Source organism: Choristoneura fumiferana, chromosome 8, assembly GCF_025370935.1.
Source record: "Choristoneura fumiferana chromosome 8, NRCan_CFum_1, whole genome shotgun sequence".
NCBI lineage: Eukaryota > Metazoa > Arthropoda > Insecta > Lepidoptera > Tortricidae > Choristoneura > Choristoneura fumiferana.
In genome coordinates this window covers 10,027,950-10,045,395 of record NC_133479.1, presented here as the reverse complement: position 1 = coordinate 10,045,395, position 17,446 = coordinate 10,027,950, and the positions used below count along the sequence as shown (strand labels likewise).

Here is a 17,446-nt window from a genome sequence, read left to right as displayed (position 1 = left end):
CTACGCTTCGTCCGTCAAACTCTAATCATCCGCGAATTGCTGTTTCCCGGCCTCGGCAGTAACACAGGGCAGCCACGACGTTCAAAATACGCGTTCTTGAATCCACATAATATAAGCACGACGACGTCTGTACACACGTCAATGTGTGCGTAAGATACACAGGGCTGAGTATCGCAAAACCCCTTTTACTATTTAAGTATCTCCTACCAATGACAAGGTACTTATATTTAGGTATGGCTTAGATGTGCAAATAAATGTAACCGTTAATCTTACATATTTAAACCCACTTAAAATGTGTCTGTCTGTATTTCAGCATTATTATTTTCAATTACAATCGACTACAAACTTAAATGAATTATTCGGTAGGTAGTTATTTCATGTATTAATCGCGATAATTTCAGAAATTATTATTTATTTATAAATAGAAGTAGAGAGGGTTTGGCCATTTCTCAAAATTATTGCTCCCGAACTTAGTGCCGTGCGGCCGACATACGTCGCGTTACGCACCCGACTGCTTTCCTTCCAGCAGTTTTCCTGAAATCTGTGCTTGAGGGGTGGGGTAACTCGAACCGGTGCGGGGCGGAGCGTGGCCATTCTGTACATTAGTACTATTATATATTCTTTGCCAGTAATGTACTATTTATCCGACAAAATACGATGGAAAACCATTATTCAATAGATCTGTACGGTAAAACATAAAAACACACCAAACAAAAAATACCTAAACTTGGAAGATTCCGTATACGAAATCCTTACAATATTAGAAATTACTTGATTTTTACGCAATAGCTACGGAACCCTGCTCTGGGCGTGTCCAACACGCTCTTTTCCAGTTTTTTTTATAACTCATTTGACACAAACTCTAAATTTACATATTTAGTTACTTCTCTACTTAATACCTATTGCTCTTTGATTTTAAATCAAGGTAAACTATGTGTTCAGGTAGGTTTTGTAAAATGAGATCACAGATCAATAAAACCTCGGGGTGTTTACATAAGAAGATAGCTGTGTCGCGATTTATAGACAACTTGACCTATATTAATCTTAGAGCGCGAATAGGTCTCGTATTCAATAGTGATATAGGTACGGGTACGTAAGTGAGAATTGTTGTCAAAATAGGAATGAATAATAATGCCTTTGTACTTGTTTCTGTGTTCATGTCAAAACCATGGTCACCCACGGGAAAATAGTGCACTTAACAACAACGTGTAGCGCTTCGCTGCCTTAGTCTTTGAATTGTTTTTTTGAAAAATTCGAAAAACCTTTCTCGATAATGTTATTTTGACTACTTACCGAATGAAATGAAAATAGTCTAGGATGCGATTTTCTTTGTTTGCTCATACATTAGTAAGTATTTTATCCAAAAATTGTGCAATTTAAAACACAATGCATAATTAACATGATATTGTAAATACCTTTTACCCTAGTATTGTTCATAATGTAGACAAAACAGAATCAGATTTTGAAAACGTAGTTATTTAGTTACATGCTAAAATGAAGTAGGTCATACACATTTTCCCTGCATTTTGCTCTGGTCGCTTCAGATCGCAACGTTTATAGAGCGTAATCCGTTGAAGTTTCGGGAAGCTGCTGAGTTTGGGTTTTCCTATATTTTGTTTTTGACGCACAAACTATATTTCCTTGTAAATCTGTAGGGCTACTACGAAATTCTAAAATCGAAGTTCGTATCGTACCGTCTCTCTCGCTCTCGTATAAAATAATATTAGGTCAGCTGGACGGTACGATACTAACTTCGATTATCGAGTTTCGTAGTAGCCCTACTGTCATTTCCGTCGCTCTACTAATTTATATACAAAACTGCAATACAAAGTGACTTATAATAGGTATTCAAAAATCAAGTTATTATTTCGCAATAAATGGTAATTAGGTACATTTATTACATAAGACTAACCAGATATTTTTGAATAATTGATTGATTCAAGCGTTCTTTTGAAGGTGTTTTATTGTTTTTGGTTTCAAATTTAAGTTTAATAGTGATAGTGATTTCCTTGTACTAAGTATTAATTTATCAACAACAGTACGGTTCATACAGGCTGTCCCAGAATTCAAATTAAAATTTTATATAAGTACGCTCATGAAATAATGCAATAAAATACGCTCGTCTAATGTAGATTTTAAAATGGTATATCACTTACTAGTTTTTCAAATAGGTAGTTTAAAAGTTATTGCTGTTTAACTGCAAGAGGACCTCATAATTCGAAAATGGAGACAAAATAAATACTTGCATCTTAATTTCAAATACTTTCAAAACTTTTTAAATTCCATAATGAATTGATCTTAGTCAGTGAATGAACTGCCAGTATTTTTAATAATAATATTTAGTAAAGTAGGTACCTAAAAAGGTAAATAATGGATTTATTGAACTGAAACTAGTAGGATTTTAATTATTAGGGCTATTAAAAAGTAAAAGTTGTCGAGAAACCCAGCTAAGCAGGGTTAAATACCTGAAAATAAATTATATCACATAAAAGCCTTACTTTCCAGGGTAGTTTTACAAAAACAAAGCTTAAAAAAAATATAGCTGTGGCATTTAAAAAACCACGCTCAGAGAGATTTTTTTTCAAATGACGATATCTTAAAAACTAAGTCAAAAATTCGGAAAAGGCGTCGAGCACTTGTAGATACGTCCACCTAAGCTACTTCAGTTTGAGCGAATTCCATTCGTCTCTATCATGTTTACCATTGCAGTACGCTCAATTTTCATGAAAATTTGCACTTCTTAAAGTTAAATATTTTGCAAACAGATCACTGAATCGAATAATCGTTTTAGCAACCCCCTAAATTTAAATGACCTATCCAACGATACCCCACACTACAAGGTTGGATGAGAAAAAAAAATCACCCTCACTTTACGTCTATGGCAAGTAGTCTAAAAAAATTTTTTTTTTGATTTTTTATTATACCATTTTGTCGGCATAGTTTACTTATATTCGTACAAAAATAACAGCTTTCTAGCATTGATAGTCCCTGAGCAAAGCCGCGGACGGACAGACAGACAATCATGGCGAAACTATAAGGGTTCCGTTTTTGCCATTTTGGCTATGGAACCCTAAAAATGGAGCTGAGGGAGATTTACTTGATTTTTACAAAAAAAAGCTATATCTGACAAACTAAGCCATTTTTACTACACCTAAAACCTCATATTCTGAGAGGTAATTACTCCTAGCTGCCCTATCAACTGTCGACGGTATAATCGTCGATTTCTGGGACAACCTGTATGTATAACCGACATCGACATGCATATAATTATTTGATTTTGAGAGTGGTGCAGAGTTTTCTTTAGAACCAGAAGCTTTTACGATGATTTTAGTTTTAAGTTGTTTAATAATATATAAGTACTGTAATTGCTTACAATCATTGCTTATTTTAAAAAGTTAGTTCTTTGTACCATTGTACGTACCTAATGTATCCGTGTATTGTACTTTGGGTTACACATTGTTCGTCCATTTAATTTTAAAATTTATTAAATGAAACCTTCTCCTTACATCCATTGAAATAGTAACGAGAATTAAAAATATGTTCAGTTTCATTCGTAAGTAGCTGTTACCAGCGACTCCTTTGCGAAGAAATTGTCTATCTCTATCGCGCGCGCTCTAAATTTTCCGGAATAAAACTGTCCTATGTCCTTTCCAGGGTCTTAATCCACTCCGTACTTACCAAATTTCATCTAAATCGGTACATTGGTTTAAGTGTGAAGAAGTAACAAACTCACATAATAATAGCATAAAATATTAGGGTGTATCAACAATTAGTTAGGATAATCCAAAAGAACAATAAATATCTCTTGGCCAGCACGACCCAATACATTCTAAGAATTGTTAACGTAAAAGTATTCCGTAACAGTGTAGTAAGAAATGTATCCTTAAGATGCACATCAAGCGTGGTTTGATTCTCCTCACGCGTCGTCCAATGCCAGAGCCGCCGGCCAAGCCGCGGCCGTTGCGCCATCCAGTGCGGCCGCCGTATATATACCGGCAAGCACGGCGTACGGCGTATATACTCCTGCCTGCTCCTCTCGAGAACCACCAGCACCAACCCAAACCCATCAAAATGATGAAACTTGTAAGTATTTCACTTATCATCAAGTTCTGTGGAGTATAGGATAACAAGAAGCATATAAGGCAATAGCAATTTATACTTACCTATCATTGATATAATTAGCGGCCGATAACCGTTGGGGGAGAAAGGTTCTCGAGTAGCGACCACGACCCGGACGACGAAGCACTGGCAGGCTTCGAACTAGGTGGACTGAAGACATCGCGAGAGTTGCGAGAAAGAAAGTGGCGAGTTGTCGTTCATTGTGGCGTTCGAAGGTGTAATTCAACAGCGGACGTTTTCCAGATGATAATGATGAATATAATTGCAGGTCGTAATCATGTCTGCCCTGGTCGCTATCGCCGCGGCCAAGCCGTCCGTGGTGGCGGCGCCGCTGGTGGCCGCCGCGCCCGCGCCCATCGTGACCGCCACCAGCTCGCAGTACTACCACCGCATCAACAACGGGCTGGCCGCCTACGTGGCTGCACCTGCCGCGTACGTCGCGTCAGCCCCCTACGTAGCAGCCGCTGCCCCGTACGTCGCTTCTCCCTACGTCTCGGCGCCATACGTCGCATCTCCGTACTCTGCTCCCATCGTAGCTGTTTAAAAGGATAACACGACGATGTGCTTGTGATGATTTAGGAAAAAAAAACAATGTTGCCCTGAATCTCTCGTTTGATTACATACCCCATACAAAACAGCTCTCAAAAATGACTGCAATAAATGCAACCGTACTTTCAAGTGCATGCATCATATTTTTAATGAGTTACATATTTCACTTCTCCGCTACAAATCGTGCACCATAGTTAACATACAGAAACCGACCTCTTCATCTTGTACATCAAACAATCAAACCTGTCGCAAAGAACACATAAAATGCTACGCCTCCTGAACTACAATACTAGTTCATTAACAACTACCCGAGCAAACATCCGTTGCCAAAAAAACGAATGTCAGAAAACAATAATAATAAGAATAGAATCAGTAAATATTTGGAAAGATCTCAAGCATATTATTTTTCTCAACATAAATCTGTAAGCAACGTGTTTATTTATATATTAAAAAACAGTGTTTGACATATTTACAAGAAGATACAAGTCGCACAGACGTAACTTTCACAGTGTTCAATGAACCTCCGCAAGGTAAAATCAGAATGAACCAAAAATTTTGTACCATATAATTTTATCTAATACTTTTTATATTGTTAATAAATAATTTTCTAAACCTGCTTACCCATGGTACCTTTTCAAAATCAATTGAAGAGTCTACGGAAAGAATGTGTCTATAATAGTCACCTATAAACCACTTTTTGAGTTATAGCGGTTTGAAAGCTAATCACGAACAATTACTATGGTTACCATTTATTTAAAAGTAAAAAAATATATATTTTATATTGTTTTCAGGTTATTTAATTCAATGGTATATTAAGTCATAGTAAAGTATCTCAAAATGTAGAGCTCTTTTTAAATCTCAATTTAAAAATATAAAGATGACGGCATGTTCTTTCCGTGGACCCTTCAATTTCGCTATGATTTCTTTTGCAAATGTTATAGAATGTCAATTTGGCATCAGTAATACAGTCAAGTTTATAAACATGTGAACAAAAATTTGATCAAAAATATCTGAACACGCTTCTACACCGTTAACAATAGAGTCATGTTCAGATAATTTTGATCAAATTTTTGCTCACACGTTTATGAACTCGACTATACCAAGGTTTCATCGTGGTACGCGATTCAGATTCTTTGACTATACCTCTTACTATTGTTTACTGAAGTTTTTATTGCGAAATTGAGCCCAATTGGTTTTCAGTGTATTTGTATGCAGCAAAAAATTAACACAATGAACTTCGTACGTATTACGTTTGTCGGGTGACAAGCTAGTCACTAACTGCAAAAAATAAATTAGTGGAATAGTCAAAGTCAAAGTCAAAATATCTTTATTCAATTTAGGCTATAACAAGCAGTTATGAATGTCAAAAAAAATCTACCACCGGTTCGGAAAAACCTCTGTTGAGAAGAATCCGGCAAGAAACTCAACGAGGTATATTTTTTTTAAACGGATTTACAATATTATTAAATAATATCTATACATCACAAGTATTTAACACAATTTTATTTTTAACACAGTATAGGTTCGCTATTTGAAGGGATCGCTAATGCGGATCGGAATTATTTCCAAATATTCCTGTCCATGATATAATCATTAACTTTATAATACGCCTTAGATATTAATGTATTCTTGACAATAGATCTGAATTTTGTATCTGTTTCATTTATAATATTTTTTGGAATTTTATTATAAAAACGTATGCAATTTCCCAGAAACGACATTTTGGTTTTAGCCAGTCTGTAAGATGGAACTTTAAGCTTTCCTGTGTTTCTTAGCCTTTGGCTTATCGACGTTAGTGGGAAAATCACATATGTTCTTCCTAATATTAACCTTACGGTGCTATGCATAAGTTTAATTATCCCTCTTGACTTTAAGTGGTAAGTACTTAGTGACTTTTGCTTGTCACCCGACGGTATACAATATGACGTATTTGCGAGCAAAAAATTAACAGTCCCACAAGGTTGGTGGAAAATCCCATTCGCGACCGCAATTGCCCTCATTACTAGCCAAGACATTAGGTGAGAAACTTCTTAGTCACTCGAAATTTTATTATTAACTAGACTTTACCCACGGCTTCGCTCGTAAACCATTAGATCTGACAGTTGAATGGAAATTCCGGAATTTTACTAAATTCTCATATGAATTCCCAAAAATTATATCTTGGATTTCATTAGCGCAGCAAATAAAATTCGCTTGCCAAATATCTTATATATTTTTTTATTCCGATCCCGTAGGAATATCCTGCCTATGTGTAGCCTATGTGTTATTCCAGACGTCCAGCTATCTAAACATCAAATCTCATCCAAATCCGTCCGTTTTAGCGTGACGGAGTAACATACTTACATACACGCGCACAGACTCACAAATTTTCCTTTTTATTATACCTACGAGTATTTTTTCATTTTTTTAACCGCTAACGAAACGTGACCGTTGTGCGCACACAATCATATGTACCAAGTTCTACATGAAATCTCTTTGCAGGCCGCTAGAGGGACCGCGCGCAGGCGGGCGAGTCACAGCGCCTGCAGCGCGATACTTCTCAGCCTATTATTTGTAACACAACGTCAATATTTCATGTAATGTTTGAGAAAAGCACTATACAAGCCTCGGCCGGAACCTGGAGTTGCCGGCCTCGCATCCCTATCCTATATCCCTATGTATATATATGCTTGGCCGGCAATACCCTACTTCCTGGCCTCTACAGTAATGTACTATTTTTTATGGTATAGGGGGAAAACGAGCAGGCGGATCGCCTGATGGTAAGCGATTACCGTCGCCCATGGACACCTGCAACACCAGAAGAGTCACAAGTGCGTTGCCAGCCTTTAAGGTAGGAGTACGCTCTTTACTATTTTACTACTATTACTATTTCTCAAATATGACATGAAACGACTTTGTGTTACAAATAATAGGCCGAGAAGTATCGCGCTGCAGGCGCTGCGGCTCAGCTGCGTGCGCGCGGTCACTCTAGCGGCCTGCAAAGAGATTTCATACAACTTTGCAGGCCGCTGGCCGGCAATGCGACCGTCTTTTGTTTCAACGGGCGCTCTGCGACACGGCGCACGCCCACAGTCCACACCCAGCATTACGCCCGCCAGCAGCCAGCGCGACACGCGCGCACGCAACCAGCACCTGGTGGGCGACCAGACTAGCGTCCCGCCAGCTTGTTTTTTTTTTCATGTCATGTTTGAGAAAAGCACTATACAAGCCTCGGCCGGAACCTGGGGCAACCCCCTACTTCCCGGCCTCTACAGTAATGTACTATTGTGTCAACGCATTCTCATTTTATGCGGTTTTTTATGCCTGTATCAATGCCATCCTAGAGTAGCATACGCTTAACTAGATCAGAGGCCTTATTGTCTAACATTTGGTCTAACATACTTACCTACTCGGAATCACAACCGTTTTGACCTCTTTTTCTATCACACGGTTTAAGATGAGGGTAGAAAAATATGGTAAATGCGATCGCGAGCGCTCGGACGTTAGACAATACGGCCGCAGATAGGATGCGCGCTTGACGCCCAGCCACGCCCTGCAGTGAAGTTAATCGATGGATTTCTTCCATTGAATACTAACCCCCTTATTCATAAAAAATCCTTAATTGAGGTTTGATCGGTCTGTTACTTAGCAGACTGATTAAGCTTGTTAGACGGTTGTCAAGAAGTATGATTCATAAACGCTTGCTAGCAGTCTGCTAGTTGTTGAGCTGCTGATAGACTGATTAGACGCGTTATGTTGGCCACCTTGACAAATCAAAGACAAAAAAGGGCCTAATCGATAATTTAAAAAAAAAATTGACAGCAGTGACAGCAAATTACCAGGAAAAAAAATAAAAAGCGAGATGTTTGTTTTCCCGCCATTTCCGATCCGCTTGTTGTGCAAAAAGCCATAATTATGTTAATCATCCTTATTTTTTTTCATATTTATTGTTAATTTATTGTTGCTAATTTAGAGGATTTTTAAATACAAATTCCTGAAAATCAATTTTCCTGTTTTTTTTTAATCTGCGTAGCCCTGCCTTCACTATAAATATCTTCGGTACCTATGGTTTTTTGCTCTAGTCAAAGTCAGCTGTTCAAACTTGTGGCGGCCATTTTGTGACTTAGCAGAGAGATAAAGGAGGGTCTACGGTCCTCTAACTTTAGCAGAGCCTTGATCGACTGATTAGCGCTAACAGACGTTTATGAATCATGTTTTTTAGCATCGGGCCTTCAAGGAGCCTTCAAGGAGGCTCTAACTTTTTATGAATAAGGGGGTAAGTCATTTTTGTCCCAATTTCACTCTAAAACGATTGCCTGCGCTGCGATGTGCTTAAATAATTGATACCCACTTACCGAATAATGTAATTCCAACATGACGTACTTAGTTCTTTGAAGAGCATGACATCATCACTTCTTAGTCCTGCGGCAACCTTCTACGTAGGTACTCTGATGCGAGTTGAGATGTTTCCTATAAACTTACAGCGGATATTCCTAAATTATGATTTCATGACTCCCGTGACGATAATTAAATATAGTCACAAGCACCAATATCTGAAGCGTGCACAATTAATATCTGATACGACTCTAGGGCCGGTAGGACGTGTCACATATTTTTGCACGCTCCGCTGTGGCAGATACTAATGCAGGTGGCTGTACTATCGCTTGAGCAAAAAATCACTGCTTTCATCTACTAACATTACACATTTTCGTGCCATATCAAACTGTTAAATATATTAATATACCAAACCACTGACCTTCATAACACAGGTTATCCTAGCATGAAGGGCAGAGGTCTTACCCGATGGCTCCTGACAAGCCCATTTAACTTAGTTTTACATATTGTAAAATAGTCATAAGTGGCATATTAGCTATAATACAGACCTACTATTTTTTATGAAGTCTGCGCTACTACAACAAAAAATGTGAAAGGAGGCAATTTTTATAGACGCGCTAAGTAGTTCCATAGCGTCTATCGCCGTTGTTATCAATGCCATATGCATGGCCAGCCATTTATATTAACTAATGCGATAAAGTGAAGAATAAATTAAGAATTTTAAATTAATCTTCGAAATTCTGGAATACCACTTCGTAACAAATAGGAATATTTTGGAGTGCAAATATGCACGGTATTATACGAGTAATAATAATATAATGATGCCAATTTTTTATTGATATCCTACTTAAATCCAGACAAGCAAGTTCTACCTACTAACATATTAAGCCTGCAAACATATAGAGACCTAGTTTTTGCCACAAGGGTTCCAAAAACGCGACCATAAGGACATACTTAATTAAATTCATTCAATTTCATAACAGTTGATGTATTAAACAGTAGTGGACCATGTATACTAACAGGAAACTCGCTCAGGTTCCGCGAAGCTGATACTGAAACCACAATCTAGGCCGTCGTCGCAAGTACCTACGTAACTCACTAGACTGCGTGTTATTCTACCTATGTTGCTCGTAGATTTCGAACTAATATGACAAATTGTATTCGAGATTACGTTGTCCAGTCAGTGTGTACCTATTTAGGCCTAAATTTTATCCAATCGACTATTCCTACTTCAACAAATTTGACTTGATCCCTTAATGTGGTGTTGCCATTCTATCAGCTATAGTGCTCATTAAAGACTAGACACGGATGATATTTTTTTAGATGAAGAATTTTTTTAATTGGTTCTAAACAATGTTTTTTTTATCCAATCATGTATAATTTCTACATGTATTTACTTAACACTACCACAAAGTATACCCACTGAAAGTTAAATCCGATTTGCAAATGACATATATTACAAATGATTAATTATCTAAATTACCTATACACTAATTGCTGATAGTAAGCATCATGATGCACAATAGCAGTAAATTAACAATCATTCATAGTATACGCTTGTGAATGAGTAATATTTATTGTATTATTATTTCCTGTTACTCGACAAGCTTAAGTGCAGAAGACAGAATGACGGCAGTTAAAGTTTAAAAATTGAGCGAGTAAGTCGTGCTCAATGCTTGCAAAAGTAATCAGTATTTTTCTAGTTCAACCAAACTGGAGAAGGCATAGTGAAACTGTGACACTACTTAAAACTTGAAAGTTTAACAAATGTAATTATCATTGTGGCTAGTTGGTTGGTACAACTAATAAGTGTTCATGGAAAACTCATAATTAAGATGCAATCGACAACGGATATATCCCGACTATACACGGATTCAACGATGGATACAAGCAAGTTGCAAACAGTAACAATTTCCCCATTGGAGCATCTAACTGATACAACTCAAGCATTAGAAGAAACATCCTATATTTTAACGGAAAATGGAACTATATCAGATAGTGAGCATAATACCACTTCACTTGGGATAGAAAGATCTGAACTACCACTATCAGTGTTTGAAATTTTTATTGTAATTGAAATCGTAATGGTTGTTTTAGAATTATTATTATCTATTGGAGCAGCTGTAAAAATGAAGCAATGGAGAAGAAATTACAGGAATCAAATGTTAACACAAATTAGTCTGGTCCGCTTTTTAAAACGCGTCATTGGATATATAATTTTTATGGAAAAAAATCGTGCAATACCTACCCATCAAGACCCGTCGCTTCTAAATCTAAGTAGTATAATTTACTTTAATTTTGTGACGATATTTCTTGTATTTTTTCTTATAAAGCATATGTATGATACTTTAATTGTGGTATTTGTGAAAGTTACCAAAAACAATTTGTACAAAGTAACAATATTCGCGTGGCTATTTCCAATAGCTCTTACTGGCCTTTGGATAGCATTTATATCGTACAATGTCATGGACAAGTGGTTAGTCGACTTGATATTTTGTTCATTGTTTAAATGGACATTCACTGTAATAGGAACAATCCTTTACATTTGTATTTTGCACAGGATTGTAGAAGACCAATTCAGAAAATTTGCGGCAAGTTTAGCAATTATTACATTTATGCTATGCCTAACTATTAATCTGTACACGATCACTGCGGATGTTTCCAGATTGTTTCGATGTTACTCGCTAGTAGTAATGAAATATGTCTTTGGATTTGTATTAAACTGCCTTGTCCTGTGTCTTTACATAGCGCTGATCTCATCAAATTTTAGTCATCGCATTAAACACTGTGATAATATGTCCAATGACAGTGTGGGTGCTGTCAACAGAGAGTCTCAGCCGGAGCTGGAGCAAAAGTATATTAAGTATGACTCACAGCTGATGTTGGAAATTCATATCAAATAAATAATTTCCGCTTAAATGACTGTGTAGCTATTAACTAGTATTAATATAAATAGATAGGTAGCATTTTTTTATACAGGACATATAAGTACCTACCTAAGTGCCTAGTTTCTGGCAATTAATTTCATCTCATATGCTTAAGTTTTTAATAAAGATATTGAAAAAAAAAATGCTTTTAATTACATTATAGATTAAAAAATCACCGATCTTGTCAAATATGCTATTTATATCAAGGTATAAATTATATTCTCCATAGTTACGTATTTTTTTACTAATTTCTAGCCAAACCAGCTTTTGAAAAACGAGGAATATATGAGATACAAAATGGACATTTCACTTGACGAGTTGGACTAGAATTACTGTGGCCTCGATGTAGTTGGGATTTAAAAAAACCCATTCAACCGCAAGAACGAACGTCATAGCGTCTAGTGCTTGTTTACAATAATAAACCTTCATAATATCCTGTTTGATATTCGTGGTATTTATGATAAAATACAAATAGATGATCAATTTATTTAAAAATCTTTTGAGAATCTTTCAAATAAGTAGCAGTGTAATAAAAAAAAATCAGAGAATTTGGCATGTAAATAAATACATTTCAATACAAACAGAAAATAAAAGTCAGGGTGGAGACCGATTCATGCCGATGTTAACGTGTGTTGGTATTATTAGGTAGGGTCATGTGTCCAACAATTATACTTAGGTACAAAGTGAAACATTGCGATATTTCTAAAGTGCCACGTTACCAGATCGTGCACTATATCGCGTGAGGACACCCTTGAGAACCCCCCACTGTACTCCAGTTTGTATCGGCGTCACGTGGAGGAACATGTGTCTACGGAGCTTTTTCAGTATTATTGTCACGAAAGTAAATATTTTTAGAATTTTTTGTAGATTATTCATTAATGATATGATTTGATACTTTCCTAATATTAAACATATTTCGTAGATTATCGTGGACTAGATCACGTGTTAAAGTGGCACAATTTAGCAGGCAAAAAATCGAGGTTAATATAAATTACCTTAGTTAGGTAGTCAACAATGAAACATTTACGCATGGGACTTTTAATGAGGCTGATTACAGTAAAAGTAATTAAAACTGTTTTGATTATATCCGTGCATTTACATAAATACGTCTTAAAATTATGAAACAGCTCATATTAGTTTTCACGTTTCATTGTTAAATATGTAATGTTTCATTCTGTACACCACTGTGGACACAGTGACATATTTCCCATTTTTTACTTATTATTTTTTTGATGACTTACTACACATTCCTAAAGAATACTGTATATGTCAACCAAAACCCAACAAAATTACCTTAGTACTGTAAAAAATTCAGACTTCTATCTGTCATAACAAAAGATTTATGAGATTTTGAATTTTATGTGTTTCATTGTTGGACACTTGGCCCTACCTTAAAAAATCTCTCTTAGGTACTTTACTTTTATTTTTGATTGAAACTTGAGGACAATTGAAACAATAAAACAAGAATCAGAATAAAATAAAAATTTAATTTAGGATCACAATGGAACATATGTTTTATTTGATATTAAAACTATCATAATTTAAGAAGCCGTTTATGATTTCGAAGGGAAATCGGTTTGAAACTAAATGCGATTTATCTCCGAGAAATGCAAAGAAAACCTACCTTAGATGACATAACATAACTACTTTTATCGAATATCGGAACCTGGTGTGACAGTGTGGGTGACTCTCCATTATTATTTTACTGTACTGTCATCGACACCTGCAAACGTAAAGAATGCTAAACATCAGAACAGTTTATGCTAAAATATTGCATTTCGTATTCACGATAACGATACATCACTTCATGGAATGATTGGACATTCAAAAAGAAAAACTTTTTATAAATATATGAATTATTTAACAAACATTAAAATTCGTATTTATTTATACAACCAACCACCTTTGCGACAGCTGAAAACGACTGTTCGGAGTTGAGACGTTATTGTTTTATTTACAAGTACGAATAGCCGTGTGAGATGGGTTAATCACGGTGATGGGATGGACGGACAGGGTGGTCCTGCGAGCCACATGGGCGGCGAAGCGCGAGCCCCACGGGCTTGCGCGCCAAATGGAGTTAAGCGCAGCTGCAGGCGCATCGCTTGACGCGCTTCTCTGGAAGCAACGCATCTACGCTGCGCACTGAGCGGGGCTGCATGTCTGCAACACACAATACACGAAACTTAGCTGTAGTTCATTAATTTAAAAACAACAGGTACGAATTTAGTGCATCCATCGTATTTTATCGGAAAAAAAAGTATTAATCGCGCTGTCACTATCAACTTCAGTACCATCGTACATCGCAGTACATTGTACAGCCGTACACATTTTCATTTTGGCAATTGGCACAAAATAATAAAGTTCCATATTAATGGATGTGAAATTGACGATTTAATAATATAATTGATTGACACTTTGGGTGCCGTCGTATTCGGATTGAGATCCGACTTTTCCCGGTGAAAAACTGCATTACAGTGTACCATTAGACTGATGACGGAGTGCAAGAGTAAGTGTTTCAGAAGGCCTGATACCTGAGAGCTATATAGCTTGATTAAGAAGGTAGAGTCATACAGTGTGATGACTCGCTTTCGCTTGTACAAAATGCACCATCATTATGCTGTATCTCTCTCTGTCTAGTCCACCGTTTCTTAAGCAGCGTTTTGACCAGAGATGTGCTGTGCTAGATTGTGTAAATGATGATAGAAACGTCTATTGGTTAATAAAAAACACGTATCCCTCGCAACACATCCTCGCACATTATTGGTGGAAACGCTGCTTTAACCTCGGGTCGCGACCCAAATTTAAGTCGCCGGTGGTATTGGGATGGGTCGCAGAGATTCTCTGATAAAGGCGTCGCAAAAAATATTTGCTGTCATTTTTTAATATTTTACGTTGAAGTCAATTTTTGCGGTATTTTAGGGTCGCCGGCTACAAATATATTAACACTTTAGGTCGCCAGCCAAAAAGGCTAAGAACCGCTAGTCTTGTCGCTCCCTCATGACTAAAGGACACGGGCATCACATAGAATGGATTATTTGTTTTCATCATTTTCTGCCCATCATGGCCTTGTCGATGGAGCTAAACCTCGAAGACCTGGAGTCCCTTATTTGATATAGGTAATTATCCCGTATAGGAAACCTCTTTAGAGTAGTAGGCTAGTTGGTAGATCAACGTACAATGCGGCCTCTCCTCCATGGGCATGTCTTGCGGCAGCAGCAAGGTGCGCGGCGCGCGCGGCGGCAGTGCGGGCGCGTCCTGCGCGGGCGCATCAGCGCGGCGTCGCTCCTCCTGCGCCTCCGCCTCCGCTTCCGCCTCCGCTGCCGCCGCCAGTGTGTTCACGATGGTCTTAACCTATAAATACCAAGAAATATTACAATTTTATATGTTTTTTGAGCCTATATTAATCTGAATTTTCTTACAAATTTGCTCTTCAACCGTATTTCAAGTCGATTTTGTCAGCCATCTTTGCTATGCGGATAAACTTAGTTCGATGCGGATTTTCAATGAAAGCGAGTTTCCTAGTGGTCGTTCTTAGCTGTTTTTGAAATATGAACTTTGAAATGACACTGTCGGTTGTTTTTCCTAGTCGGTTACGATTATTTGGCAAAAACTTTTCCTAAACCAGCCACTACTCAACTAGGCGTGACGTTTAGCAAAATGATGAATTATGAGAATCTGAGTCATTTAAATACAGGTAATAACCGATGTCATTTAAGTATGAGTAAAAACTATTAGTATTTGACGTATTCATAAATTTTCACGCAGTTCTGATACATTTCCCCGTGGGTACTTGCGTAATTCACTTCAATTAATTTCGTGAGTTAAGAACTTTTTTCCTAAATTTGAATTGAGTTAAGAACTTAATACAATGAGCTGCATTTTTTTTTTATTTTCCACTCCACTTTCACACATGTAAGATGACTGGGTACATCTGTGCGGTACACACATATTTTGTTTATGCAGAAAACCTAAAGGTTGTAGTTAATTTATAGGGCCCTCCGCAAAGTAACGCCTGAATTAATCCGTTAGCTTATTATATTATTCTTCTATAACAGGCGTCGCCAACCTATTTTTTGTATTGGCTTATCGCGAAGAGTCTAAATATTACGGGACACGACCCGAATGGCCTGGTCCCAAGCTAAGAAAAGCTTTTGTCATGGATACTAGACAACAGATAAATAAATACTTAAAAAGGACTTATATTATATATTATGTTAAACACTCAAACCTCGAGAACAAACATTCGTAATTCATCCATAATATTTGCTCCGACCGGAGATCGAATCCAGAACCTCAAGTGTACCCAGGTTCCTTAACCACACTGAGCTATTCGGTCCTCGTACCTCTTGCATATCGTTGTCAATTTGCTGATCGCGGCGCTGGTTGACGGCGGCGTCTTCGGCGCTGCGGTGGATCGCGCGAAGGTCCTCCTGAGTGAGCCCCCACGGCAGGTTCATCTGCACAGGGCTGCCTTCCATGTTCACCTTCTGGACCTGCTGGATAATCAGTTAATAATCACTAACACCGTTGCCACTCATACAATCACACTACAGATAGCAGCATTGCCGTGGATGGGTCAATTTCAGGGTAGGCAGTGTGCGCCGCAGCGTGCGCCCCACCATCCTCTGCAGCGGGTAGGTAGCACCAGTGCGCCTACCCTGCGGCCTACGCAATGCACACAGTGGCTTGGCGTCGTAACATCCCAATTCCCACCGGGTTGCCTAATTAGTATGGCGAAGGTTGTATAAGTGCTTACAATAACTCTGAGGAGTTACATCCGACTACATAATTAACTTACGCTTCCCTCACTCTCTGAGATGTCTAAAATTATATTCACTCTGTGCCACTTCTATCCACACAAAATGTTATAACTTATTTTAGCTAAACAAGGTTAACAGCGGTCAGATACGTCAAAGTGATGCTGACTATGTAGACACATAATATGGTTCCAATTTTGCCATTTACACAACGGAACCATAATATGACGTTGACATCACCAGTTTTTATGTCTCGCAATTTCGATTTCGGGTAATCGAATACAATATCTTCGCAATGGGGCCGTTGTTCGTCATAGGAAGCTTTTTCTCTGTGGAGTAATAACTCATCTTTACAATGCAACCTAAAATTTACACCAAACCGCGTCTATCCAGTCACTCTACTACTAGAAATCGTAGCGAGCTGTGATCCACTTTGCGTAATTAAAAGATTTATTTGAGTAAGCATATTTATCGATTTTTAATTTTTGTGTTATTTACAGATAAGTTAGGAAATAAAATCGTGAAAAAAATCTAAATGAGCTTATTTAAGCCTAAAAACCAATTAATATGAAAGTAGCGTTTACTTAGTTACTCAAAAAATCTGACTAAATAGTTGGGTACCTACCCTGGTAGGTTACTTTACGTTTTTTACATATATTTATGACATAAAGTATATAATATAGGCCTGAAGTTTGTAAATGAGCTACTTGGTACCTATTTCATATTTCATGTGAGTAATTCTTGAATAGGTACTTCCTTATTTTCATTCCACACCTTATA

General features: G+C 37.4%; 3 protein-coding genes and 1 long non-coding RNA gene across 5 annotated transcripts in view; 3 read left to right on the top strand and 1 right to left on the bottom strand.

Moving 5' to 3' along the window:
• LOC141430437 (uncharacterized) overlaps positions 1–17,446 on the top strand; it is a 205,413-nt gene that overhangs the window by 169,314 nt on the left and 18,653 nt on the right. The gene's annotated exons all lie outside the window — the stretch shown is intronic.
• LOC141430025 (uncharacterized) lies at positions 3,874–4,723 on the top strand. Its single transcript, XM_074090566.1, has 2 exons — positions 3,874–4,083; positions 4,388–4,723. Exons 1-2 carry the CDS (start codon positions 3,889–3,891, stop codon positions 4,661–4,663), a joined length of 471 nt encoding a protein of 156 aa, XP_073946667.1. The 5' UTR covers positions 3,874–3,888; the 3' UTR covers positions 4,664–4,723.
• LOC141430433 (uncharacterized) lies at positions 10,613–11,992 on the top strand. Its single transcript, XM_074091129.1, has one exon. The coding sequence runs from the start codon at positions 10,818–10,820 to the stop codon at positions 11,883–11,885; it is 1,068 nt and encodes a 355-aa protein (XP_073947230.1). The 5' UTR covers positions 10,613–10,817; the 3' UTR covers positions 11,886–11,992.
• Positions 13,377–17,446, bottom strand: part of LOC141430432 (uncharacterized) — a 72,796-nt gene continuing 68,726 nt past the window's right edge. The window contains exons 9-11 of one of the 2 annotated variants that reach the window (XM_074091127.1): positions 16,253–16,405; positions 15,086–15,260; positions 13,377–14,069 (exon numbers count right to left, since the gene is read on the bottom strand). In XM_074091127.1, coding sequence (XP_073947228.1) covers positions 13,987–14,069; positions 15,086–15,260; positions 16,253–16,405 — 411 coding nt within the window. In that variant the 3' untranslated portion in view covers positions 13,377–13,986. The remainder of the gene's footprint in view (positions 14,070–15,085; positions 15,261–16,252; positions 16,406–17,446) is intronic. The other variant, XM_074091128.1, reaches the window with a different exon arrangement.